The sequence below is a fragment of the Arachis hypogaea genome, chromosome 8 (genome assembly GCF_003086295.3).
Source record: "Arachis hypogaea cultivar Tifrunner chromosome 8, arahy.Tifrunner.gnm2.J5K5, whole genome shotgun sequence".
NCBI lineage: Eukaryota > Viridiplantae > Streptophyta > Magnoliopsida > Fabales > Fabaceae > Arachis > Arachis hypogaea.
Window position 1 is genome coordinate 14,558,590 of NC_092043.1, and position 27,716 is coordinate 14,586,305.

Here is a 27,716-nt window from a genome sequence, read left to right on the forward strand (position 1 = left end):
CTAATTTAAATAATTATTTTGTCATAAAATAAATTAAAAACTGATTTACTATTAGAATAAAACCTTAAAAATATTTTTATATATTAATTTTTTTAAAACTAAAATATTCACTTTTAAAATTTTAAAAACAGATTTAACTAATTACCCGTTAAACAGTATTAAAAACATTTGACATTAACAGTTTACCATCAATGAATCTGCAAAATACTGTTCCCCACCCAATATAAAAAATAATTTGCGTAATAAAAGTGCTTCTTTCCGAAGAGAGAGTTAGTTAGCATTTCAAACTGAGACAGTTGGCTGAGGCCCATCTCAGACAACAAACCTAACCAAACGAAACTGCAATAATTAAGAAAAAAAAAATGCAGAACAACGACAACAACAAAGAAGAAGCTGAACGTCTGATAGGAATCGCAGAGAAGCTTCTACAGAACCGCGACCTCAACGGCGCCAAAGACTTCGCCATCCTCGCCCAAGAAACCGAGCCCCTTCTAGAAACTTCCGACCAGATCCTTGCCATCGCCGACGTCCTCCTCGTCTCCGACGCCACCACCACCGATAACACCCCGCAATGGTACCAAATACTCCAAGTCGACGTGTTACACTCTCAAGACCTCCACGTCATCAGGTCCAACTACCGCAGGCTCGCCCTCCTCCTCCACCCTGACAAGAACCGCTTCCCCTTCGCCCAGCATGCATTCGCCCTCGTTTCCGACGCCTGGTCCGTCTTATCCGACCCGGCCCAAAAACTCGCCTACGATGCGGGTCTGAACCGGGCCCAGGGGAATGTTTCCGGTTCGGTTCAGCAGGAGAAGCTTCCGGTTCGGAGAGGGAGCGATCCTTATTCGGGGAACTTCTGGACGGCGTGTCCGTACTGTTACTTGATGTATGAATACCCTAGGGTTTACGAAGGGTGTTGCTTGAGGTGCCAAAACGACAATTGCGAGAGGTCGTTTCACGGTGCTGCGGTTACTGCTATGCCGCCGTTAGTGCCTGGTGAGGAGAAGTATTATTGCAATTGGGGCTTCTTTCCGATGGGTTTTGTCTTTGAGAGCTTGAAATCCAATGGAAATGCTGCGCCGCAAACGGTGGCTTCCGATTGCATGCAGCAGCCGGTGCCAGTTGCGGTGGCGCCTGCGGCGGTTGATGTTTCGGGTAGTGTGGGTTCGCGGAAGCGAGGGAGGCCCCGGAGGGTGGTTTGAGATGGTTAAAATGTTATGGTTTTAAGTTGCGGTTAGTTTCAGAAAACATTTTCTGTGTTCCTTTTTCTTTTTTTGGATGAAAACCAATATGATTTTGTTCTATTCAGGGAACATGGAAATCTGAATGCAATGTGGAACATTTTGTTTGTTTGTTTTGTAGTAATTGTTCTTTCATTGGTTGATAAATTAAAATGTAGCACTATTCTGTTCAAATCTGCTCCTACAGAAGCTGTTTAAACGTGGGTGTTTAGTGTTTACCATTTAGGAGTTTGTCATTCAGAATGAGTTTGAAAAGGGACATTCAAAATTTCTCTGTTTAGGTGGGTTTGGAAGCATTCTTAATGCTTACATTTATATAACATTTGACTTATTAATGTCAGTGTCTAGTTGAATAAGGCAACACTATTTGTAGTAACTACGAAAAGAATTCCCTTATAAGATATACATTCAACAAACCATAGACAATGGCTGTGCTTAAATCCCCATAAAGCTAAGAAAGCTGCTCAAGTTGCTAGTCATTGAAGCAAGGAATCACAAATCTTCAACTCTATTACCTTCTGAAACCAACGATCAAAACTATAGGTGATAACATATTCAATATGACATCTAAATTTCTGGTTTAAACATTTTCACCTGGAGAACGATTTTGTTGATTAACCATAAATTTTAATGGTTGAATAAATCAAAGTACAAACTAAAGTCTGGTTGGTTTGATATGGCATTTGACCTTATGAAAACACTTTATGCTTCTATGAAGAGTTTTTGATAGCTCATGGTACCATCTGTGAGTATGTCATAAGCAAAAATGCTTTCTTTGCTTTGATGATATACAGAAGCTTCTAACTGGGGGGTGCAAATCCAGCAGTTATTTACATAAAGGGAGTTCTAATTAGGGGTGTAAATCCAGCAGTTATTTACATAAAGGGAATCAGGTACAAAAAATACAATGCACAATGCCAGCATAAAAATAACAGCTGCATCATTTTTGCACAGTTTAAGGAAAAAGGCTCTCTTATATGTTTAAAACAACACATCTAAACTCTGCTTATCCAGCTAATCACTCTGTTTAGCATTAGGAGACTATCCAGCTAATCACTCTGCTTAGCATTAGGAGACTTCTTACAACCCTTGTGATCCTTAATTCCACGAGGTTCACATCCTTTCTGCTGGATAGCGAATTCTGGAGGCTCTGCAGGGATAGGTGGACTAACTTTGTCGTCTATTTCAAGTGTTCGTTTCGCTCCCAGCAAGGCAGCATCAAGAACAATATTCTCTTTCAAGGAAGGAATAGTTGATGATGATGAGCCACCAGATTTATCTTTTTCTTCACCTTTCTTTGATGGTGAAGAGGTAACAGAATTAGTAGCATCTCCTCTGCCTGACTTCTTGGAAGTCAACAAAAATTCCGGTGATGTCTTGTTTCCTGCACTTCCTGCTTTTTCCTTGGGCTGCATGGATTTGGATGTCTTCTGGACCAAATTATCATGATCCATATTCTTGGTTTTGGATTCAGAAGGGTTAAATTTCTCGTTGCTGGAGTTTACGCTGGATGTGGAGGTTGATGGCCCTGCAAAGTCGTCATCTACTCTTAAGTCAGATGTCAAGGTTTCCTCAAACTTGTTATCCTTCTCGTTTGTAATGTTCGAATGAATTGAAGGCTTAACATTGTAAGGTGAATCCTTTGATGAGAATGGACGGTTAGCCTTAGCTCTGGAACGAGTGAATAGGTTCTCATCAAATGGATCGGCTTCTGAATCAGTGACACTGTACATCTTCTGAATTGTGCGGATAGGGGTCGCTAGTCGAGCTCCATGATGATCGATAACTCTGAGAAGATCCAAGAGAATAGCCTCCTGTTTTTATTACAAAAATTGCTCGTCAGTTACCTAAGTAAGCCACTTATCCGTAACTGATACTAAATGCCCCTTACCAAGGAATGCATAGAAGCAAAACTAATTGGAGACCATTACAGATGAGTTTTAAAGCATAACAGGGATTGAGAATACTATTACAATTGAGTTGAAAGAGCTGCATTACGAAACATCTATACACTCCATGTAGTTGTCTTTATGTGAAGTTCGTAGTTGAAAACTATTAGATGATTTGATATGTTTGACTAAATTATCATCTAACGGTTTTTAACTATCAACTTCACATGAAGACAAACTGCATGCGAGTCTCCACCATTAAACCATCATGCTTTATGCATCAACAGCTGCTATAATCAATCAAGACTCACCTTAACTCGAAGGTACTCTTCGGAATGTGAAGTTTTAACAAAGCAAGATATTAATATCTGTAACAGAAAAAACCATGCAGTTGAGAAATGAAAAAGGAGAAAATCGAGAACTTGTAATTAATTAGTAAGGCAGACAAAAAATAGATTTCTGCATATTCCAAAGTTCCAATGAAAGAAATGCTAACTAATCAGATGCCTTAAACATCCAATTACAAGATAAGATGTAAAAAGAACAGGAAGCCCAAGATACAATGAATAGAAACTTGAAAAGTTGCTCAGAGCGTAACTGGTGTAACTGGTGCTCAATAAGCATTATGATACATGTATGATTGTGAAGCAGAATTTAGTAGTCTTAAGCAATATGAACCAGAGCTGCTTAATAGTCTGTCCCAAATTATTTAAGATAAAAATTTAAGTCTTCTTTACCTATATATGTCAATTTATATTTAGTTAAAAATTGAAACTGTGTCTTTTCTAACTTGGAGATCATTCACTTGAAAATTTGAAAAGGCATAGGAAAGCAGAGCTTTTCATCCTAAGCTTGAGCCTTGAGGGCATCTTGCCTTAGATTATGCTACAAGATGCATCTAAAGATAAGCCTTGAAAATGCCTTTAAAAGCATATATTGAAGATAAACAAAGGAAAACAAGATGTGAACTTATGAGCTCAATTTTTCAAAAAACAATGGGCACAAAAAAAGGGTACCTACCATAAGAGCCTGATTTTCTGGATTGATATCCTCCAGAAAAACCCTTCTATGCAATCTTTTCTGCTCTATTTGAGGATTTTTAGCCAAAACCTTGCGCATATCAGCTAGGATATTCTGCATCAAAAAATTTAGTTAAGAGATTACCTTAGCTTTCACACAATGAGATAGCCAAAATAAAGTCCCTCAACAAGTTTTAAAGCAAGTAATCCAAGAGTGCTCACATTGATCTTGTTAACATCCAAGTGACTGATGGCAAGGTGAGTCTTGATGCGCCAATGAGATTTCTTACTAAGATTCCTTACAATGTTTACACTCAACTTCTGGTTAGGAATATGTACTGCTTCACAATCAGCACCTCTAACAATTGTTGGTGACCACCAGCCTACATGCTATAAAAAATATGGAAATTGGAAAATTGAATATATAAGAAAACAAAATATCATTTATAATAAAAACTATTCATATAGGGAAAATATATGAATAAGAGATTCCAACCTCAACTCTACCAGAAACCTCATCATCTTTAATCTTTGTTTTAATCCGCTCATTCACAACAAATGGTCGAGTTGTATGAATCATTATACTTGAAAGGAAGTTCATGAATATCTGAATGCATCACAGGAAGTGAAGTTAAAACAGCAGCAAACAAGAGAAACTTATTAAACTTAATATAAAGGATGATCCACAAAAAGCAAATGGTAGGCTTAATGATTCTCATGAACAGTATTGGAGATCCTATACTATACCTCACGACCTGCAAGCGAAAGCAATACTGTGCCCAAACCACCAGCAGTCAACCATTTCTGTGTGGAGAATCCCAGCAACTCCATGAACAGTGACACAGCAGCTACCCATATTGCAGTATATACAGCTTTACCAGTAAAATCAATCCTCATCTGTCATTCACAACTTTCAGTGAGATTTGTGTTTACGCTTGAGGAATGCCCCCAAGAGTTACAAGATGAAACTGAGAAAAAATGCCCTACAACACTGCTTTGTTTAGCCTGCATACTCAAAGTTATGTGTAAATCTTAGTCACATACAAATCTTCATTCACTAATAGTTGACTGCTTTGAAACTTCAGTTGATAACACAACTAATTTAAAGCTTCATTTAAGTGATCTCAAAAACAAAAAATAACTATATCATTATTGCAGCAAAATGTTATGTGGAGGATGGAATAATGATAAGGAGAAGAGAAAGAAACATACATTCCTTTCATCACTGGAGTCATTCATCTCCATACAACTTTTTTGTGCTTGCTTAATTAAGCTGAAAGAAGTAGTACATGCATATTAGATTATAATTGAAACAACACACCAGATTCCAAATGCATCATAGTAAGAACCAAAATAATTATTTTACAACTACAAGGCAACAATAAATAGGAATAATAATATTAAAAAATAACAAGATCAATCAAATAAAATGTGAAACCATTATCAAAATAAAATAGAATAGAATTATCTATGACAAGCAGATAGAACCCAGCATTTCTCTGTACTTCCTATTTTTCCTTCTATACTATCTTAAATGTTTTAAATTTGCATAATAGTTTGTGTTTTACTTCGAGTTCAGATAACAAGAAAGGAAAATGATAATTCTACACCTAGATAGGTGTTTCACTTTATACACCCAATCCACCACCATTGATTTGAATGTGAACCCCACATACTTTTCCTCCTTCTATCTTCTCCATACTTTAATTTAATTAATAGGGTAAAAATTGAACATCAATCAAGGTGTGCAACTATCATTACCAAACAAGAAAGAGAAGCTTGACTTACAAAAGGTACAATATAATAGTAACTTGGTTAATATAACAATAATTGTGGGACATAATTCTGAGAAATATCTACCTTGAAGAACAATAAGCAAATGTAAGGACTGTTGACAAGGATCTCACAAAACTCAGCAGCCGTTGCTTCACAGCCTGACTGGTTTCTGATGGTAAGACTAATGGATCTAAATCCCTGAAAGAGTTTATGATATCATTAGAGTTCTTCAAGTTTCCAGTGGAAAAATACCTGTTGAACTATAAGATTACCTGCATATGAGCATAACCCCTGTCCATAGCAGCAAAGGTTGAAGATAAGATTTCATTAAATAACGCAAACTACTTTTCTTCCAACTTTTGTCAGTCTTCTGAAAACATGTCACTATGTCACCAAACAGGAAGTTAACTAATGCTGGCATTCGATTTAATTTAGACGAAGATTAGATGCTAACTTGCAGAAATAGAGTCCTGCTCAGGCACAGAAGTGGCTCTAGACCCCAGACAGCAAAACCAATGATACCAAGGGCAGGGATGAATTGATGTACAAATTGTACAATGGGTTTTCCTGATATAGTGCACTGTGGCCTACATTAATTTGAAAATAAATTAATTAAAAACGTAAGTATGTCCACAGAGATTGTGTTCTGCAATAGATAGGTGATAAAGGAAGAGATGCGCTGAATTCAGCACTAGATGAAAACTCTATGCAAGCAGCATGTGTATATAACTGTCATAATAAATGAACTTAGTATCAAAAGTTCAAGCTTTAATCAAGTATTCTTAGGGTTTGATCAATTACCCAATTCTACCCACTACTTCTCAAAGGGAACCATAGCTCAGTGGCATCAGATGCCCAACATAAATCTCAAGTTCATAACATAATATGAAAGTGATGTTGCCATAAATAAACACATGGACATGTTTTCAATGAATTTGTGGAACTTTCTCTGAATTACTGGGAACAAAATAGAGAGAGAGGAACCTTGATAAAGAAATAGTAGCCAAATTCCTGAGTGGAGCCTCACACCCTCCAGCTGGTATTAGTGTGGACTGGCACACCGAAACACGTCGTAAGGGCCTAAGTGGGACATGTACTCTGGATAGGATAAGTGCAGAAGAATCCCGCCTCTGTCAAACAAAGTTCATCATCAATTTAGTCCACGAACAAAAGAAGGCATACATCTAGTACAATAACCGTATAGAAGAAGTGGAGCGAATGAGAGTATCTCAAACTGGAAGGCAACAGGAATTCAGAAAAATAAAACTACCAACAATATGCATACACAGGAGATTTCAAGAAGCAAAAGCAGTAGGGTCATACCAAACACTCTGGCGAATGATTGATATTTACAAAACATAATCGATCTGCACACATGGGCTTCTGTAAAGAAATAAATAAAACTCAGCATTGTACATTAAAAGAAGGCAAACTCTTTAAGGAAACAAATCAAATCCAAATCAAATCAAATAATAACAACATACATGACAAAAACCGCAGCTTTCGATATTGCTATGTAGCCTATGTGAACCCGAATAGGCCATTGTTGAATGGAACTGAAGCCCAAGGTGATGATGATGGAATGAGCACAACATCATATAATAGTTTCAAACTAGTTTATCCTTTCAATCAGAAAAACAGCTGTAACAGAAAAAAGGACAATTAGAACTGCATGAAAGAAAAAAAGTTGAACATAACCACCTTAGCAGACAAGAAAAATAGTTGTTTTATTTTTGCAAGGGAAGAAAAAAAGGGGGTAAAAATCCAAAGATCCATACTTTAGCAGTTTTATCAGTAACTAAAAGTCTAAAATAAGCTGAGAGATTTTCAGGTCAAACAAATTACTCAAAAAAGAGAAAATTAGATAAAATAAATAAACATGAGTAAACCTAAGTTCATGAAACCATCGATTATAAAGAGAGAAGTGAAAATTGATATGCGAGTTAGTTACATACACCTGAGTGATGCAAACGAAGTATGATTCTGAGTTTGCGATATTCCAAGCTTTGAGGGAAGAAACAAAAGGAAAGGAAGAAGGAATATTCCTCAGAACTAAGGCCTCTTGGAGATTGAAGCTTAGCACGAAAGAACAAACTCACACATTGGAATTGGAATTGAAAACGAAGTCGGCGCACACGTTATCGTTTCTGGCTTTGGCTTCGCACAGCATGAAAATGAAAATAGCGATGACATGGCGTAAAGTGGGATCACAAATAAATTGTCTGTTTTTTTTTAGAATAATTGTCTATTTTCTTTTTAAATTTTTTATTTCAGTAGATATTTAAGTCTCTAATCATTTAAAAATATATTTAAATTTTTAATATTTTCGAAAAATTTGGATATATTAATTTTTGAGTGTAATTTATTTAATTTTAAAATTTTTTTCATGTGTATTCATATCAATCAGTTTAATACAATAAGAGTTAATATTTCTGTTGAATTAATAAATCTAAGTAAACATGAGAAATTAATATGTTTAAATTTAAAATATATAAAAAATTTTAATATATTTTTAAATTATCAAGAACTTAAATATCTACAAAATTAAAAAATTAAAAGTCTATTTGCCATTTTTTCAAAATAAAAATAAGTGTTTTATGATCATTTTTTTATTTTTAAGTCAATCATATTTTACAACAAGAGTCAATAGAAAAGTTTCCAAAAATACAGGGGGTTGATGCAACCAAAATCAGTTATCATTCTTCCTAGCATAGGCGTAATTGCTTAAGTAACATTAAGGTCAATTTAGAAAATTTTTAATATACTAACAAAACATTTATTATTTTTAGTAATAATAGTTACTACCTTTTGGAAAGAGAAAAAAAAAAACTCCCCAGTACAATCTGTATTAAGTAGCATTTGTTTTGAAGTATTGAAATAGATATAAAAAAATTAAAATTTAATATCATATCTGTTGATTTAGAGATTGGTATTAAAATTTTTATCTTAATCCCAAAATTTCAGTATTTCAGCACTTCTAAAAATAGGAACACAGGAGATTAAAATTTTTAGAGATAAAGATTAAAACTTTAATAATATTTTATACCTAAAATACCTTCATTTCAATTAATTAATTCTAAATTTATCCTTTTGTGTAAATTAAATTAGAATTTTATTCTTGTTTCAATTTCTGTCTCTCACTTTGTACTAAATATAATACTAAGATTTATTTCAATCTCTGTCTCCTAATCTATGTTTATCAGTTCCAGTTTTTTTATCTTTGTCTCTTCACCAAACGCTACCTAAATGCATAGACTGTGTTATTGTTTTTATTAATTTTTTCTAAATATTTTTTCTTGTTATCATATTTATATTTTGTCTCGGAGAAAATTTATAACAATATAACAATATATTTGAAGGAGAATAATTATGGAAAATAGTAAAAATTAAGTAATAATTAATTAAAAAATTTTTTAATGTGTTTTATATTCTTTTAGTTTTTAATAAAAACGTTTTATAAACATAAAAAAATCATTATTATATATTTATATATTTTTAGTAAAATACTTAACTATTACAATAGTCAAATTTGTAAATTATCAAATTTTTTTACAGTATTATAAATAATCTTTTAATAAATATCAAATATATATATATATATATCTTAAAAATAATTAATTGATGGCTGAAATTTTATGTCAATGTATTTTTTTTTAGGATCAATTAACAATGCAATCCTTATCTCAATATCCTAAATATATATTTAATAATAATCATTCAACATAATAAATCCCTTGTTCTCTAAGATTTTGAGTTTAAATGCGACCCTCTTCGTAAAATTTTAGCTAATTCAGATAAAAAATAATCAAAGTCTTAATAATACTTGGTCAAGAATTAATTAAAATAATTGATGGAGTGAAGTATAATTAAGTGATAATATAAAAAAAATTACACGCTCTATATATTTAAATTAAATCCTGATAAAAATTACCAAATTCTTAAACATTTTATTACTATGTTTTATGCTAAATCAAATTACAATCCAGTCTCTACTATAAATAATTAAATATTAACTTCTAAGTCCTTTTCATAATTTAGAACACTACTTTTTAAATTTGTTTGGTTTGTATTTTTATTTTTTATTTTTATTTTTAATATTTTTTATATTTTAAATTTTATAAAAAATAAAAAAAATAAAATTTTATTTCTGTTTTCATCTCTTATTTTTATTTTTTTTATAAAATTAAAAAATAAAAAATATTAAAAATAAAAAAAATAAAAACACAAATCAAATATACTTGATCTTAGCCATAAATTTCTGTTTCCTGAGGGTTATTCTGAAATTCTTAGCAGGCTTCATTCTGATCATTGTCCTATTTTAGTTCGTTGTCATGGTAGCCCAGAGTGAAAGGTTCTCGTCCTTTTAGGTTCCAAGCTGCGTGGGCAACACATCCTTCTTATAAACATGTTATTAGTAAGGCTTGGAATCAAGAGTTTGGAGGCGTTACTGAAAGGCTTAAGATGGTTCAACAGGCTTCTTTGGACTTCAACTCAAAGATTTTTGGAAATATTTTTGTGCGAAAAAATAAGCTGGAATATCAGATTGATCAGATTCAACGGCGTTTGGAGGTTACCGATGTGTTATCTCTGAGAATTAAAGAAGCTGAACTGAGGGAAGATTATAATAGGCTTTTATTGCAAGAGGAACTTTGTTGGTACCAGAAATCTAGAGAGCAGTGGGTCAAGTATGGGGATAGAAACACTAAATTCTTTCATCTTCAGACTTTGGTGCGTAGAAACCATAATAGAGTACATGGATTATATGTTAGAGATGGGTCTTGGTCTACTGATCCAGATATTCTCCAGGAAGAAGCCCTCTCTTTTTACAAGAATCTCTTTGGTACAACGGAAGAGGTTGAGGTTGATTGTTTAGGGGATGTTCCGATGCCCACTCTAAGCACTGAGGCTTGTGCTAGGTTAATTGACCCTGTCTCTTTTGCGGAAGTCAAGTCAGCAGTATTCAGTATGAGCCCTTTTAAGGCTCCTGGTCCAGATGGCTTTCAAGCTTATTTTTTTAAAGAATATTGGGAGATAGTAGGCACTGAGATTTGGAATATTGTCCGGAGCGCTTTTTTGGGAGAGTTCTTAAATCCTAGCATCATGGAAACTCTGATTGTGCTTATTCCTAAAATTGATAATCCTACCTTTATGAAGGATTTCAGGCCTATTAGCTTGTGTAATGTTGTTTATAAAATTATCACCAAAGTATTGACTAACCGACTTCGGCCTTTTCTTCCAGATATTGTTAGTCCTTTACAAGGAGGTTTTATTCCGGGTCGTGGTGCTCCTGATAATATTATTGTGGCCCAAGAAATTTTGAATTTCATGAAGCACACAAAATCCAAGAAAGGTACTCTTGCTTTTAAAATTGATCTTGAAAAAACTTATGATAGGGTGGATTGGAGGTTTTTGGAGAGTACTCTCATTGCTTTTGGTTTTCCTATCATCACTGTTAATTTGATTATGACTTGTGTCCGTGCATCCTCTCTTTCTATTATGTGGAATGGGAATAGATTGGATAGTTTTGCTCCTAGAAGGGGCTTAGACAGGGCGATCCAATGTCTCCTTACTTATTTGTGCTTTGTATGGAAAGACTTGCCTGCTATATATCTCATAAGGTGGTCGAGGGTGTGTGGAAACCAGTTTCTGTCACTAGGGGTGGCCCAAAATTTTCTCATTTGATGTTTGCAGATGATCTCTTGCTCTTCTGCCAGGCTACAAAAAGTCAGGTCCAAATGGTCATGCATTCTCTTAATATTTTTTGCAAGGCATCTGGCATGAAAGTGAATCTTGAAAAGTCTAAAGCTTTTTGTTCTAAAAATGTGACTGCTCGCAGAAGAGATATTTTTACTAGTGTTTCTTCAATACGTTTTGCTTTGGACTTAGGAAGATATCTTGGAGTTAACCTTAATCATTCCCGTACCAGTAGGGCTTCTTTTCATTCGGTGATTGAAAAGGTGAGGGGAAGATTAGCTAATTGGAAAGGAAGGCTTCTAAATAAAGCAGGGAGACTTTGCCTGATCAATTCTGTTGCAGCATCCATTCCTGTCTATCATATGCAGGTATCCTTTTTTCCAAATTGGGTTTGCGATAAATTATCTTCTATGATGAGACAGTTCCTTTGGAAGGGTCAAGTTGATGGTAGAGGTCTTTCTCTTGTTAATTGGAGGACCGTGATCACTCCAAAAAAATTTGGTGGCCTGGGTGTTAGAGACCCTGCGTGTGTTAATATATCTTTACTTGGTAAATTGGTGTGGCAACTTTTTCATTGTCAGGACAAGCCTTGGGTTGCTCTATTGAGGGCGAAGTATCTGAGGAATGAGGGAGTTTTAGATGGCCCTGTCCCTTGCAATGCTTATCATGTTTGGAAGAGTATCTCAAAGGCTTTTGGTGCTCTTAAGGATGCCTTCTCTTGGTGTGTTGGGTCACTTGATCAATCTTTTTGGTTTGACAATTGGAGTATTGAGGGCCCAATTGCTCAAGATGTCCCTTTTGTACATATATCTGACTCTGATTTAACTATTAGAGACGTTTGGAAAGATGGTCAATGGAATCTCCATGATATTTTCTCTATCATTCCAGAAGATGTCAAACAGCGTTTGAATGCTTATAATCCGGATTTGAATGCTGGAGAGAGTTCGGGTTGGTCGTGGGGTATGGCATCTTCTAGACTCTACTCAGCTAGGAGTGGGTACAGTTGGCTAGCCAAAAGAAAGTTTGACTGGAATGAGCATGATAATTGGTTGTGGGTATGGCGTCTGCATATTCCTGAGAAGTATAAGTTCTTGATTTGGCTCAGTCTCCATAATGCTATTCCTACAGCAGAGTTTCGTTTGGGTCGTGGTTTAGCTTTATCTAGCACCTGTCATCGGTGTCAGAATGGTTCTGAATCCACTCTTCATTGTCTTCGGGAGTGCCCTAGTGCCAAGGAGGTCTGGACCCTTTTAGACTTGTATTCAAATAACTCGAATTTACATGATTGGCTCTACAGAGGTGCAAGGAGTGGAGATGCTTTTCTTTTCTTTTCGACTATCTGGTGGATTTGGAGAAGCAGAAATCATGACTTATTTAATATAGATGATTCATGGAGTGCTAGTAAAGTGGTGAGTTTGATTCGTAGTTCAGTAAGGGAGTTTCACACTATTTTTGCTATGCATCAATCTCTGTCTCCTCCTTCATTGGGTTCCACCTCCAGTTCATTCTGTTAAATTGAATTGTGATGCTAGTTGGTTTGCTCCTTCTGGCTATGCTGGTTTTGGTTGTATTATTCGCAATCCTGATGGATGTTGGTTGAAAGGTTGCACTGGAAAAGTCGAAGTGTGCAGTGTTCTTTTTGCTGAATTGTATGCAATTTGGAGAGGTTTACTTCTTGCTTGGGAGAGTGGATTTCGTGAGGTTATTTGTGAAACAGACTGTTTAGAAGCTCTTTTCTTGGTAAACCAAAGAATGCTTAGTAAGGATATTCCGGAATGGGATTTGGCAAAGCATATTCAGGAGGTTATGAATTGGAATTGGAGAGTCTCTATTCTTTTAATTCAGAGGACTGCAAATAGTTGCAGATTGTATGGCTAAAGCAGCTGCTTCTGTCGCGGACATTCACTCAAATTGGAGCCAACCATGGAGTAAACTTCAACATCTAATAGATTTAGATATGACCCTAGCCAATTAATTTGGTTTTGTCTCTTTTTTCTTTCTTTTCTATTTAGTCACAAAAAAAAAATCAAATATACTCTAACCTTTTTTTTTCTGGTATCCCCCTCCTTTCAACCCTGGATGATGGATTGATAATTCAATTTCATGAATCACTATAACTGAAACTGCATTTGCATGATTCAGTGTTCTTAATAATCGAATCCATAACTGTGGCAATGAAGCTTCACTTGTTCGATCAACTCAACCACTCTCAAAGATCAGCTCTTGCTGCAGTTTCCGTTATTCTATTCCCCTATTTCTTTCCCAACTTGTTCCAACCTTTGGGTCGCGCTTCTCCTTCTATGTTCTCTGTAACTCCCTTCTTTCTCTTTAATCCACTTCTTTATTTCCTCAATTTGATACATTTCAGTTGTTTGTGATCTGTATTGGAAGAAGAATCGTGAATTTCCGATTTTATTTGTTTTTGTTTTAGCTTCCGCTTCTTCTTCTAGAAATATAACCATAAAAAGAAAGAAAAGTTTAATTTTGAATATGGAACTTTTTTTTATGGAATTAAAAAAATTGTTTTCAACTGCAGGAATGGAATGCTCCAAGGCCTATGCATGTGGATTTGCTTGAGGGTGCTTTGCAACGCCAAACTGTGAGTATAGTTCACATTATTTTATTCATTTAACTTTTTTTACCAATTTTTTTTTTTTGGTGTATTTATACCTGTTTGAGAATTTCCAATTATTTGTTTCTTTTTCAGCCTGTGGAACTTCAAACTAGTCTCTGGTCTCCTTTGGAATTCCAAGGATGGAAACGTTGTATTGAGCCTCCAAAATCACCTTGTGAGTTCAATTTTGCAAATTCTTATTCAGTGATAATTTGTTTCTCTTGGAAATGAGGACTGTGTTGCTTATTTTACATATTTGATTCGAATTTCTTTTGCAGCATTACCCAAAAAGTCTCGGGGTTATATCCAGGTTTTCCTTGATGGAGGTTTGAACCAGCAGAAGATGGGGGTAAGTAGATGATTTTGTGTTGGAAGGATGTAATTTCATCAAAGAGATGAAGAATAGTATTAGTGTATATTGATTATTCATTAACAGCATGGTATTTGGCTAAACACTTTGATCATTCTTCTTATATCACTTGCCCGCGTGCTTTCTTTGATAGATATGCGATGCTGTTGCTGTTGCTAAGATTTTGAATGTTACATTGGTGGTTCCACATTTTGAAGTTAATCCTGTTTGGCAAGATTCAAGGTATATATAGAGTAGCTTCTTTCGCAACATTTTTTATTATTCTTTGTTTCATTTTCAAATATGGAATGTATCTATTTACCTGAATATTATGTTTTTTTCTTCTATTTTCCTGCAGTTCATTTGCCGATATATTTGATGTAGATCACTTCATTGACGTCCTCCGTGATGACGTCTCAATTGTGAAAGAACTTCCTAGTGACTATTCATGGAGCACAAGGCAATACTATGCCACAGGCATAAGAGCTACTAGAATTAAAACAGCACCAGTTCAAGCCACTGCTGACTGGTACATAGAAAATGTCTTGCCTGTACTTCAGAGGTATGCAAACTGCTTATCCTCCAATCCTGTCATAGCATTTCTTTTCATTACAAATGAACTTTCATTCTACCATTACTATAGTCATTGATTTGCTTGGATAGTTTTTTACTTCTATCATTGTCAACATTTGTAAGAAGCTTTTGATGCTGAAGATTAGTGTGAAATTCTATGATATAATTTGTAGGTGATTCTCTAGATAATTATAAAGACATAACTTCCATTTTATGCTTGGAGAACATGTTTCCCATGAAGTATTATTGTTTGCTTCATCGATTGGAAAAAATGGAGACAGTTAGAAACAAGTATTGGTGAGCTCATGATATTTGTCCAAATGGAAGACATGAAGTACTATTAATATTAGATTTTTCATACTAACTAAGGCAGCAGGTTTTTTATACACTTTTAATACTTCATTTGTTTGTACAAAATAAGAAAATATTTTGATGATGATGTATGTAGAGACACAGAATTCTGATTAGTTGGCACTTCAAGTCAATTGCTAGGCAGACACCTTGGATAACCATTGATTTCAAGTGTGTTAATTGGCACTTTTAGTTGTTAATGAGGATCCTAAATGCATTGAATTTAGCTTTTGTTCTTCCTACAATAGCCTAATTGTATGCAAAGTATTCTTACTGGAAGGGGGAAAAAAAATAACATAGGCCCCAGTTTGTGGTAAAGGCCATGAGGCATTCAATATCTTACTTTGCATATATACTATTTACATAAATGTCTATTTTCAAATGTTGTAGATTTTCTGGTTGATACAGTTACGGGATTGCTGCTATTGCACCATTCTCTCATCGCTTGACATTCAACAACTTGCCATCAGACATCCAGCGTCTCCGCTGTAAGGTCAACTTTGAAGCATTGACCTTTGTTCCACATGTCAAGGAGTTAGGAGAAACCATTGTTCATCGCCTTCGACAGACTCCTAGCATCAACCAAGCAAAGGGGAATAACTATATGGTGGAGGGAACTGATGAATTTATAAAACAGCAAATTGGGAAGTATGTTGTGTTGCATCTGCGTTTTGACAAGGTATTAGTCTTTACCTCAGTCATATCTCACTATATCTCATTATCTCCTCAAGACTTTTGATAATACAGCAGTGTTCTTAAATTTCTAGCTTATTTTACCATTTTCTAACCACAGAATAATTGCTTTATATTATGAAGTAGAACCATTGATATAATTGTCTTATTACACAAGTATTTTTTTCCTTCTGTTTCTGTAATTATACTTGCTGTGTTTGAATGACGAATTCATGATCTAAGCTTTAGTAGCAGATGAGCCACTTTGTACACTGCACAATGAATATGTTAATATCTATCATGACGACCTTTTAAAGTAACTACAAGCTTTTAGGCAAATTTTATTTTATTTTTTGTGCATGTGTGTAAGCATGTGCTTGAATGATGATTTATGCTATTGTAAAATATTAGCCAATATACATGTTTAAGTAGAACAAAAATTATTATTTTTGTTGTAGAGATCTATAATCTATAGATCAACTACTGTGTTAAGGAACTGCACGTTTCATCTTGAATTCTGCACATCTCAATTGCTGCTCTTCATCATCTTTCTCAGAAGATTGACACTCCTATTTAGTTTCGTAATCGACTGAATCCAGATTTCCTATGCAGGATATGGCTGCTCATTCAGCCTGTGACTTTGGTGGGGGTAAAGCTGAGAAACTTGCTCTAGCTAAGTACAGGCAGGTGATTTGGCAGGGAAGGGTGTTGAAAGCTCAATTCACCGATGAAGAGTTAAGAAATCAGGGGCGTTGCCCGCTGACTCCTGAAGAGATCGGATTGCTTCTGGCAGCTTTGGGGTTCAACAATAAAACACGGCTTTATCTCGCTTCCCACAAGGTTCGTGGACATCATATAAAGTATGATGGCTTGTGATTACATAACACCAAGTAATTCATTTGTGATATTCATAAGAATGTAGCTGGTGATTAATAATCTAATAGCAATCTTTTCTTTCAGGTTTATGGTGGAGAAGCTAGGATAGCATCTTTAAGCAAATTGTTTCCACTGATGGAAGATAAGAGGAGTCTAATCTCCGCTGAGGAACTGGCCAAGGTTAATGGAAAGGCATCGCTATTAGCTGCTGTTGATTATTATGTGAGCATGCACAGTGACATCTTCATTTCTGCTTCTCCTGGCAATATGCACAATGCTCTGGTAAGATCCATTTTTTATTGTTAAAAGCATTTTATTTGAAATTCAACAGTTCCAAAGAATCATACTACACACCTACTCAGTTTTAAAGGAGCCTAAACAAAGCTGAATCTGATCTATTAAAGCCTGTTTGGTTTCTTTTCTTTTTTCCTATTTCCATTGTCAATATGAAAAGCAACATTTTACAACGGAAAAAGATGAAAATGCCGAAAGCAACATAATCTTTTCTATTCTGCTTTCACTTTTTCTCTTAACTAAATCCTGAGAACAAGAACTAGAAATAGAAACCAAACATAAACTGATGCAAGATATCAAGAATAAATCTTACTATTTAAACGGAACACCCTATGCATTTGTAGGTGGGACACCGTGCTTATATGAATCTGAAGACTATCAGGCCAAACATGGGGCTATTGGGGCAGCTATTTCAGAACAAAAGCATAGGCTGGCCAGAATTTCAGCGCACAGTTCTTGATGGACATAGAAATAGACAAGGCCAGATAAGATTAAGAAAAGAGAAGCAATCAATTTATACATACCCTGCTCCTGATTGCATGTGTAAAGCTTAAAGATGAGAAGAGGATTTTTATGTAATTAGCTACATCGAGTTGTTATTGATTTATTAAGTTCCACAGAAATTTCCTCTCACACGATTCTAATTGTAATGTTGCTCTGGGAGTTTTAGAATTCATTCTATTAAAGATTAAATGGAACTATTTTTTTGGAGTGACACTAGTTTCAAAGAAAGTCTCACTTCATCAATTGTGTTAAGTAAACAATACATTAGCATCAAACAGATATGGGAACTTAATGCACACTTGGAAACTAATTCTACCTAAAGGGGATCTTTTTTTTTTTTTTTTGCTTCTTTTTTTTATTTGGTGCAAATTATTGTTTGTTTTATGTTCATATCAGAAAAGAGAATGCCTTCTTTCGTTTTACATTATACATCAAACTTGGAGCATTATATGTGACTTGAACAAACATTGAGCATTGCTAGTGCTATCTGAATGACGGGCAACTTTCTCTGTGACCTCTGACTTGCTAATGCTGTTTCAGATGTGACTAATTATTTCTTGTTCAAGTATATAAAAAGATAATTTTTCTGATGTTTAATTGGTTCAAATAGATTGACTCATTCTATGCAACAAGAAACTAAAGTGTTTATTAGATGAGGTTCATTACATAGATCAAATGTCTTCAAAGTATTCTATCATAAATTGTGTTTGGAGCTTCCTTTTTTTTTTTTGGTGACAGCTATTTTATATTTAAATCTTCGTTTTTATGCTTTCGTCTGAATTTGAAGTCTCCTCTTAGTTATTATTTACCTTTAGTTACAACCCTTAATTAGAGGACCACCCTTTAAACTGAACCAAATTTAGTTCAAGTCTGATAAATGTTGAAAACTTCCTTGATTTGATATTAATTATGATTTATACTTATTTTTTCTCTAACATAAAACATTAGATGAACTTTTCAGTATTTCTTATTCCAAATTTAAAGTTTTGCTTGCTTGCCCTTCCAAACATAGCATCAAACAAAAATGATGGCCACAAGCTCCACACTAATATGTACACAGATAATCTAAATGAGATGCCAGTGGGCAGTGGTAGATGGTACAATACTTATTTTATCCCCCTTTCTACTTATGATTGCGTAGGAAACAAACCATAAAACTAAACGCTATTATTCAGAAGGTAATAGTTAACAATATTATGAATTGATTATTATGTACATCATTATTTATAGGGTGAATACAATGCATAATTCCAACTTTAAAAAAGACAGCTGGATCATTTTCTGCATAATTTCAATAGAAGGCAGGTATTAAAATATCAACTTCTAAGCTACTAATCTAATCATTCTGCTTAGGATCCTTCTTATCCTTGGTAGCAGGAGGTCCACTCCCATTCCTTTGGACAGCAAATTCTTGCGACTCTCCAGGGATAGGAAGGGGAGTCATTTCTTCCTCGATTGGTAGAGTTCGTTTTGAACCTTCGAGAGCAACACCAAGGAGGATATTATCTTCCAAAGAAGGCCTAATTGAAGGTGAGGACACAGCAGATTTCTCTTCATCTTGCTTCATCGGTGAAGGACTAGCAGAAGTTGTGTCTCCCTTGCTAGACTCATGTGAAGTCACCGGAGAAGTTTCGGGCACAGCACTTTGTGCAAGGTTTTTCGATAGGGGAACTGTTGCTCCCTTTCCTGCATTTGCATTTTCCTTTTTGGGCTGCAAGGTTTTGGAGGTCTTCTCAACTGAACCATTAGAACCCAGATTCTGACTCTGGGCTTCAGAAGCTGTCTTGGATTTATCCTTGGAGCTTACACCAGGTGAGGTGGTTGATGTCACCACTGAATTCTCATCTCCTTTGGGGTCAGACATCAAGGTTTCATCAACTTTGGCATCTTTTTCCTCATTTGGACGAGTCGAACGAGCTGAAGGCTTAGGTTTATCCTCACCATTAACTTTATATGGCGGTTCTATAAGGAGGTATGGGCGATTTCCTGCTGCTCTGGATCGAGTGAAAATAGTGTCCCCAAAAGGTATATTTTCCGAGTCAGCCTCACTGTATATTTTCTGAACTGTACGAATGGGAGTGGCTAGCCGAGCTCGATGATGAGTGACAACTCTAAGAAGATCCAAGAGAATTGCCTCCTGTAGATATTACACGTTAAAAAACAACTACCAGAACACGACTTATTGCTCTAACCGTATGCAATGGTAATTGCTCTAGGTCATACCTTAACACAGAGGTACTCTTCAAAATGTGAAGTTTTCACAAAGCAAGATATTAATATCTGCAATAAGAAAGGCTGTAAGATAATGATAAATTAAGGGAAAAAACAGAAACATAACAATTACTCTCAAGGAAAAACTTGAACAGCGATAAAACACAGAATAATAGTGAACCCTTAAAAATATTGATAGATAAATAACTCCCCAGTCAGTGCAGAAAACATCAAAACATGCATCAAAAGAAAGTTTCAGACTTGCAGAAGAACAGCACTGACACTTACCATAAGAGCCTGATTTTCCGGATTGACATTCTCCAGAAAAACCCTCCTATGCAACTTTTGTTGCTCTACTTGAGGATTTTTTGCCAAAACCTTCCGCATATCAGCTACAATATTCTGCATGAGTAGATTGGAATAGAGAAAAACTTAGTTTTCAGAGGAAAATAATACACATCAGAAACTCCTGAACAGGTTTGTAGGAGGGGAACTAAGATTGCTAACATTAATTTTGTTAACATCCAAGTGACTGATAGCAATGTAGCTCTTGATGCGCCAATGAGATTTCTGAGTCAGATTTCTCACAACATTTACAGTGAACTTATGATTGGGAATATGAACTGCTTCCCGATCATCACCTCTCACAATTGTTGGTGACCACCATCCTACATGCTGTAGGGGGAGAAAAAGGGGCATTTTAATCAAACATAAATAAATAATTAAAATTTCACTTATATATATATATATATATATATATATATATATATATATATATATATATATATATATATATATTATAAAAGGGTTCAATTTATGTAAGGCAAAGAAACAAACCTCAACTGTACCAGAAACCTCATATCCTTCAATCTTTGTTTGAATCCACTCATTCATAATAAATGGCCGAGTTGCATGGATCATTATACTCGACAGGAAGTTTGTGAATATCTGGATCAATCACAAATCTGGACTTAAAATGGCAGCACAAGAGAGAGAACAGCTTAATTGGCTAACGTGGGCTACGAGCTATAGTGAATTTGAAGGACTTGCTCTTATAGAGATCCACAAGTTGCAATGAATAACTTGAGTCAAATACTAGTAGCACTACTACAAGAAATAATTCTTTACCTCGCGACCTGCAAGAGTGAGCAATACTGTGCCCAAACCACCAGCAGTTAACCACCTCTGTGTGGAGAAACCTAGCAACTCCATGAACAATGACACTGCAGCAACCCATACAGCAGTATATACAGCTTTCCCAGCAAAGTCAAATCCCACCTGTCAGTCATTTTTTTTTTTTTTTTGTAAATGAGAAGCCAATAAGTTACTTTAACAATTGCAATACACTCACTAAAAGATCCAAACATGAAGGAGGATACTATTTAGAACACCCTACGCGTAAACTGAAAGCAAGTGAATTCAAATGTAAACATTTCAAGTTTCCCACACATGGATCACATAGATCTTCTTAGACATAAATATACAAATATAACTATAAATGACAACAAAAAAGTAACTAGGCTATCAGTATTATTACAAAAAAGAAAATGACAGAAATTATAAAGTGGCAAGGACTGACAAATGTATTAAATCAATATGAAACATACATTTCTTGAATCACTGGAGTCATTTGCCTCCAAAAAGAATTTTTGTGCTTGTTGAATAAAGCTGAAATCAAGAAATACAACCACATAAAGTTATAATTTACACACTATGAAGGGCCCAATACACCTAAAAAGAAAGTTAATAAAGCAAACAGATTCCAACATTTTAGAGTGAAGGGGAGGTGAGGGGAAGGAGCATATCTTATAGTCATACCATAAACTAATAGTAAATAAATCAAAATGAAAAACCATTTATAAACACTTCCAATTTCTTCCATGCATGCTTCTCCAAGAATCAAATACCTTGATAAACAGTAAGCAAATGAAATCACTGTTGACAAAGATCTCACAAAATTCAGCAGCCGTTGCTTCACAGCCTGGCTGGCCTCAGATGGTAGGACCAGTGGATCTAGTGCCCTGAAGAAAATTAAGCTACAATCAGTACCAACGGGGATTCTGGTGCAATATACTTGCCGATCTAGAAAAAAACCTGCATATGAGCATTGCCCCAGTCCACAATAGCAAAGGCTGGAAGTAAGATGTCACGATATATCTGGAGCTACTTTTCTTCCAAGTACTGTCAGTTCTCTGAAAATATTTGCCATCAATCAGGAAAAAATAACAGGGTACAATAACATTCAATCAGAATGGATGAACTAGAAAAAAATGTACGGTAACTACTTGAAGAATAAGAACTCTGCCAAGACGTATGAGTGGTTCAAGGCCACAAACAGCAAAGGCAATGATACCAAGTGCTGGGATCAATCGAAGCAAAACAGGGTTCCCACTAAAAGTCTCCTGCGACCTGCATAAACGTATAAACATAAATTTTTGCAATATAGATAATGCGTTAATTGATAGATTAAACAATAAATCGATGCACCAAAAAGATAAGTTAGAATAATTAGATACCGGCCCTTCAAATAGAAATGGATCCTTTTAATTTTTTCTCTCAAGTGATGTTGCCAATTGTGATATTTCACCATGCATTCTTTAAGTGGAACTAAGAGAAAACATGTGAGAGAAAATGTTGTATTGTAAGAAATCACACTTGACAACAATACTTGAGATGAAAAAATTGAGAGGATCCATTCCCTCCTCCAGATATAGCACAAAAAGTTCAAAATAAATGCATTACAATATCATGCAAATGATTACTTACAATTTTATATCCTAATTAATTTGAGTTTTGGTAGGCCAGTAAATAGGTTACATTAGTTGTAGTCTCCTCCATGAGTCATCAAGGAGAAAAACAAAAACAGATGATACAGCTGTTTTAATTTCATCCAGAAACTACATGTCACTCAACAAGCTAATAGATGCCAAAGTGAAAGGAGGCAAGAGCTGGTAGTGTAGCCATGCAACTGCACTTAGTAGATGAGTGACAATATGTGGTATGAGGTGGTTTAGAGATTAGTCAAATTGGATTTGAGAATGATGTCCAAAATCTTACCAATCTATTAGGATATATAAAATTATATAGCTTTCACAAATACAAGCTGACTATACTACAATACAAACATGAAAACAAAATCTGGAGAGATGAGAAAATAACCATGACAAAAGCATGATTGTATAGTACAATTACATACATGAATTATTATGAGAAAGTGAAATGTTATTGCATAAAAGTAAAGAGCAGAAATCCTAACAAACGTAAATTTTATGGCAAAATGACAAAGGCAACCAATGGGAAAGTCATATAGTCACTAAATTGTGGAACATCTCTCAGTTAACAGGAAAAGGAGAGAGGCCAACCTTGTTAAAAATACAGCAGCAGATTTCATGAGTGGAGTCCCACTCCCTCCACCTGGTATTAGGACAGACCTACATATGAAAACTTTACATCTGGAAGACACATGTCTTATTGGGGCGTGTACTTTATTGAAAAGATGGCGTGCTGAAGAATTCTGCTTCTGTTAATTCCAAAATTCTCTGTGAATCAGATTTCTGACTAATGCAAAACAAATAGAAAGTGAAAATCTAATACAAGTAAAAAAGCAATTGTATTGCTGACAAGGTAAGAACCTAACTAAAAAAAACAAGAACCTAACTGAAAAAAACAGAAAAAGGAATTATAGATTCATCAAATATGGGAATGAGTGGAAAGGAAGCATGAAATTCTTAATCCACAAAAGCCATACCCAACTGCGTGGTGAAATATTTATGGTAACCAAATGTAATCGCCCAATACCTATTGGATTCTGTCACACAATAATCAAGTAATGTCAGCATTTCTACACCTGAGAACTGCAGGGACTCTCACTTGAAAAAATAAATAAATAAATAAATAAATATGAATAACATTAGTGCATACATTATGGAAACTACAGATCCCACTATTACTGTGTAGCCTAATTTCACGAGGCAACTGCATTGAACCTGTGTAGGCCATCATAGTTTAGTAACTGAAGGCCAATGTCATGCAAACCAGTTTACCCTTTCAGTTCAATCAGTCCTGCCAGAGAAAAAAACAATGACTTCAGCAGAGTAGAGTATACGATAATTCTCACTCCAATAATAATTATCATCCTTCCCCTTCACCGCACAGTTAAGAGAGAGGATTCATTTCTAAAAAATCGAAAATGAAAACTTCAATCACTTAACAAATTTTCATCAACTAAACTAAGCTCGAGAATCTTCATTAAAATTAAGCACAGTACGAAAATAAAAAACCACAAAATTAACTACTACCTCGAAGTAATGGTCTTTGAAAAAGGAAAACAATAGCTAATAAAACCCTAAATTTTCATGCGAAGTAACTGATTAAGCTTATACTAATACAATTAACCGCAAGAAGCAGCTTAATCACCAAATACAGCACGTGATTATGAAAAACAACACAATTAAGAACACTGGATTAAGTGAAATTATAGATCTAAGTAAGTATACCTTAAAGGTAAAGATGCACTAAGTAAAAACTTTCTCTCGAAAACAAACGGAGATAAATTCCCGAGAAAATCAAATAACTCGCATTATTACACGAGATGATGGAGAGAGGGAGAAAGAGAATCTGGTAATGGCGTTGAAGGTGAAGGAAGGGTTCGTTAGGTTGTGTACATAGAAAAAAGCCCAAGTTGGTTGGCTATGCCTGCGTTCTTCTACTTCTTCTACTTCTTCTTCTTCCTTAGTTAAGGGACGTGGTCCAATCAAAACGCAGAGTTTCGGATTAATCTATGTTCATTAACCCGCGAAATTGCACATTAATTTTTATTTATTTATTTTTAATGGATTTATGTGGCGCCTAGAAAACAACACGACGCCTGTGAATGAAATCCTAACAGTTGAAATAACGTACACGCTATGCGTTTTTCCCTTTTACTTTTTCATTTTCTAATGGATTTAGTGCCAGAGTTTAATTTTGATATATTAACACTTAAAATATAATTGTGTAATTATATCTAATTTTTTAAATAATATTTATATGATTAATATAAAAGTAATTAATTTTATTAATATAATATTATATAATTAAATATATATATAAAATTATTTTATATTAATAATATATTAAAATTAAATTTTTTAACTATAATAAATAAGGTTAGAGTTTAATTTTATACAAAATATCCTAAATTTATTATATGTCTTTTTATGTAATAAATTTACAAATTAATATTTTTATTAAAGTATAATATATAATTAATTGTCTATAAAAAATTCTTTTACATTGATAATATATAAAAATTAAATTTATTAATGTTATTAATCTAGAAAGTTTATGAATAAATATACAAATTTTAAGTTTTAAATATATTTATTATATATTTATTGAAGTAAAAAATTATACTAATAGAAATTTTAATATGTTTTTATACAATAACAACAATAACAACAAAGTTTTGTCCCATTAAATAGAGTTGGCTACATAAATCAAACGATATTATTGTGTTCTATCATGTATTATGTCTACAGAAAAATCGTATATGACAAGTAGTAAATCTTTCTTTTTATTTATTTATTTAATTACTTTTCTTAGCAATATGACAAGTAGTTGTTCTTAAAAGCTTTTGCAATCAATTTTTACAGAAAATAAAACATCAAATAAACTTTTTGTTTAAAATTAAATACTATATTTATATATCTCTAAAGAATTGCAATATTGGTCACAATTACCAATTATTCCTTCTATTAAAGATATATGAGTTTACTATTGCAATTTTCCAAAGATTTTTTTTCTCAATAATTATAAGTACATTGCAAAACTTTTCCAAGAACATATTTTTCTTTTCTTTTTTTTTTCAGGACTTATAAATATGCTAGAAAATTATTTCAAAAATTTATTTGATATTTTTCTTAAAAAACTATAAGTTTATCACAAAATTTTTAAAAATTTACTTGTCTTATTATTATTTTTTATTTTTGGTTAATGAATATAAAATAAATTGTTTTCTCAAGAAAACAAAGAATCTAATAAATTAAATTTTATGTATTGTCATTGTAAAAATATTTGCATTAATATTAATTATATATTGTCAGTTTATCACACAAGTTAAGAAGTAATATTTTTTTGGGTACTGCTGAGTTCACCAAGAATTGAATTCTTGATTTTTTAGATCTAAAAATTTAATACCATGTCATGAACCTACTCATTCCAAAAGCATAACCTGACAGGACAATATAACACTAATGATTATATATCAATATTCCTAAATCTCTATTGTATATATTGTATGCTTAGGCCATTGGCTTTTTATACTTTTTTTATTTTTTTATTCCTAAAAGCATAACTCTTTTCAAAAGATAATAGTATCAAAATGATTAATTTTATTTGTGCATACTAATTACTTAATTAGACACTGCTTACAATTGATTCTATCATTCATTCATTCTATGTATTTGTTTTTTATTTAAATTTTCATGTACACACTTTTTTTCATAAACAATTCGTTTTTCTTTCTTCTTTGTCCCAATGTGGTTGGATAGTTTCCTCGAAGGCTGCGAGCCTGCGACCATAAAAGATATCGTTTATATATCGGCGAGGGACCACTACTCCACAAGGAGGCTAATTTTTTTTTATATGAAAAAAATATTGTATTTTTGTTAGAAATGAAATTATTTAATATAATTATAGATCAGTGAATTTTAGAGATGAAATTAACACGTAAAAAATGTGTTAGAGATGTGATAATATCTCAACTAATGAGAAGACATATTAAAATATTAGAAAACGTATTGAAACATGTAGAGAACATATTAAATATTTCTATAATACTATAATATATTTTAAATATTAATATTCAAATAAAATACTATCACTATTTTTATATTAAAAATAATTCCTGCCACAAAGATGCACATACAAATTTAAACACTTTTTCAATAAGCAATATTTTATAATTTTAGAAAATTTATAAATGACATCACACGGCTATTGTATTATAAGCCGGTTGTCACAGAAAATTTTAAAAGGTTAGATTTAACAGTGTTTGTATAGTTTTTTGGAGTGTTTGAGAATACTCTAGATGGTTCCGAAACGTTCTAGAATGTTCTAGAAGGTCCCAAAATACTCTAGAAGGTTCTAGAAGACTCTGGAAGGTCATAGAGTATTCTAGAAGAGTATAGATGTATATAGAAGTATAAAGAGTGGTATGGAATAATCTAGAAACATTTAGAGAGTTGTGGTAGGATAGATATTTGTAAAGAAAGTTCTGGATGATTAATCTGGACCGTTGATTAGATTTAATCCTAACCATCCATTGAGGAGGTGGATGGCTATAAATAGGGGTAAGAGTTAGAGTTTGGGGGTGTGTGAATCATTTGTAACCACACTTGAGCAATAAAGTGTTCTTCCACCAAAGCTTCCTTTCTCTTGTGTTCTCTTGTATTCTTAGCTTTCTTGCTAAGTATTGAGGGTTAGGCTGACTTGGTCTTAGCTCAAGAGGTTGAGTAAGTCCGAGTGCCGGTACGGTAGCGTTGGAGTGTGTCCAAGGCCGTGACAATTTGGTATCCGAGCAAGGTTCGAGAGGGAGCACAAGTGGTTTGTGGGAATGGCTTCTAATATCACCATGGAGCATGTTGAGTCTCAAAGGGGAAGGGATGCTATTCC

At 34.0% G+C, this 27,716-nt stretch overlaps 4 protein-coding genes across 11 annotated transcripts; 2 read left to right on the top strand and 2 right to left on the bottom strand.

Moving 5' to 3' along the window:
- Positions 1-225: 225 nt before the first annotated feature.
- Positions 226-1,415, top strand: LOC112706243 (uncharacterized). Its single transcript, XM_025757437.3, has one exon. The coding sequence runs from the start codon at positions 363-365 to the stop codon at positions 1,200-1,202; it is 840 nt and encodes a 279-aa protein (XP_025613222.1). The 5' UTR covers positions 226-362; the 3' UTR covers positions 1,203-1,415.
- A 534-nt stretch (positions 1,416-1,949) lies between these two features.
- On the bottom strand, positions 1,950-8,154 carry LOC112706242 (mechanosensitive ion channel protein 2, chloroplastic). Of its 5 annotated transcripts, none has more exons than XM_025757434.3 (14): positions 7,881-8,154; positions 7,410-7,566; positions 7,249-7,308; positions 6,910-7,055; positions 6,380-6,512; positions 6,198-6,292; positions 6,010-6,123; positions 5,362-5,422; positions 4,897-5,046; positions 4,646-4,756; positions 4,372-4,539; positions 4,151-4,264; positions 3,442-3,498; positions 1,950-3,055 (listed from the first exon to the last, which is right to left on the bottom strand). In XM_025757434.3, the coding sequence occupies exons 2-14, from the start codon at positions 7,521-7,523 to the stop codon at positions 2,291-2,293; spliced, it is 2,088 nt and encodes a 695-aa protein (XP_025613219.1). In that variant the 5' UTR covers positions 7,524-7,566; positions 7,881-8,154; the 3' UTR covers positions 1,950-2,290. The 5 variants fall into 5 exon arrangements, with proteins under 5 accessions (XP_025613219.1, XP_025613217.1, XP_025613220.1 ...); XM_025757432.3 differs by having other exon boundaries at positions 6,198-6,295; XM_025757435.2 differs by having other exon boundaries at positions 6,198-6,309; positions 7,881-8,113.
- Positions 8,155-13,603: 5,449 nt separating this feature from the next.
- Positions 13,604-18,063, top strand: LOC112706244 (O-fucosyltransferase 31). Its single transcript, XM_025757439.3, has 10 exons — positions 13,604-13,928; positions 14,156-14,218; positions 14,327-14,408; positions 14,512-14,582; positions 14,737-14,825; positions 14,941-15,144; positions 15,915-16,185; positions 16,791-17,018; positions 17,139-17,336; positions 17,693-18,063. The coding sequence occupies exons 1-10, from the start codon at positions 13,794-13,796 to the stop codon at positions 17,900-17,902; spliced, it is 1,551 nt and encodes a 516-aa protein (XP_025613224.1). The 5' UTR covers positions 13,604-13,793; the 3' UTR covers positions 17,903-18,063.
- A 956-nt stretch (positions 18,064-19,019) lies between these two features.
- LOC112706245 (mechanosensitive ion channel protein 2, chloroplastic) lies at positions 19,020-24,957 on the bottom strand. 4 transcript variants are annotated; one of them, XM_025757440.3, is made up of 14 exons: positions 24,560-24,957; positions 23,985-24,125; positions 23,812-23,871; positions 23,426-23,583; positions 22,349-22,472; positions 22,158-22,255; positions 21,971-22,084; positions 21,671-21,731; positions 21,192-21,341; positions 20,901-21,011; positions 20,571-20,738; positions 20,352-20,465; positions 20,076-20,132; positions 19,020-19,989 (listed from the first exon to the last, which is right to left on the bottom strand). In XM_025757440.3, the coding sequence occupies exons 2-14, from the start codon at positions 24,063-24,065 to the stop codon at positions 19,189-19,191; spliced, it is 2,097 nt and encodes a 698-aa protein (XP_025613225.1). In that variant the 5' UTR covers positions 24,066-24,125; positions 24,560-24,957; the 3' UTR covers positions 19,020-19,188. The 4 variants fall into 4 exon arrangements, with proteins under 4 accessions (XP_025613225.1, XP_025613227.1, XP_029144181.1 ...); XM_025757442.3 differs by having other exon boundaries at positions 23,426-23,621; positions 24,560-24,823; XM_029288348.2 differs by having other exon boundaries at positions 23,426-23,617; positions 24,560-24,814.
- Between the last annotated feature and the right edge of the window lie 2,759 nt (positions 24,958-27,716).

What these genes read in the sequence shown, in the direction of transcription:
- LOC112706243 (XM_025757437.3), top strand. Translation starts at nt 363, where the DNA reads ATGCAGAACAACGACAACAACAAAGAAGAAGCTGAACGTCTGATAGGA.
- LOC112706242 (XM_025757432.3), bottom strand. Translation starts at nt 7,523, where the DNA reads ATGATGTTGTGCTCATTCCATCATCATCACCTTGGGCTTCAGTTCCAT. An exon ending in TTTGCTTATTGTTCTTCAAG is followed by an intron (nt 5,423 to 6,009) that starts GTAGATATTTCT and finishes TACTTCTTTCAG; the next exon opens with CTTAATTAAGCAAGCACAAA. An exon ending in AGGTTTCTGGTAGAGTTGAG is followed by an intron (nt 4,540 to 4,645) that starts GTTGGAATCTCT and finishes TATTTTTTATAG; the next exon opens with CATGTAGGCTGGTGGTCACC.
- LOC112706244 (XM_025757439.3), top strand. Translation starts at nt 13,794, where the DNA reads ATGAAGCTTCACTTGTTCGATCAACTCAACCACTCTCAAAGATCAGCT. An exon ending in CTTCTCCTTCTATGTTCTCT is followed by an intron (nt 13,929 to 14,155) that starts GTAACTCCCTTC and finishes TTTCAACTGCAG; the next exon opens with GAATGGAATGCTCCAAGGCC. An exon ending in GCAATATGCACAATGCTCTG is followed by an intron (nt 17,337 to 17,692) that starts GTAAGATCCATT and finishes ATGCATTTGTAG; the next exon opens with GTGGGACACCGTGCTTATAT.
- LOC112706245 (XM_025757440.3), bottom strand. Translation starts at nt 24,065, where the DNA reads ATGATGGCCTACACAGGTTCAATGCAGTTGCCTCGTGAAATTAGGCTA. An exon ending in GGATCTGTAGTTTCCATAAT is followed by an intron (nt 23,872 to 23,984) that starts GTATGCACTAAT and finishes ATTGTGTGACAG; the next exon opens with AATCCAATAGGTATTGGGCG. An exon ending in TTTGCTTACTGTTTATCAAG is followed by an intron (nt 21,732 to 21,970) that starts GTATTTGATTCT and finishes TCTTGATTTCAG; the next exon opens with CTTTATTCAACAAGCACAAA.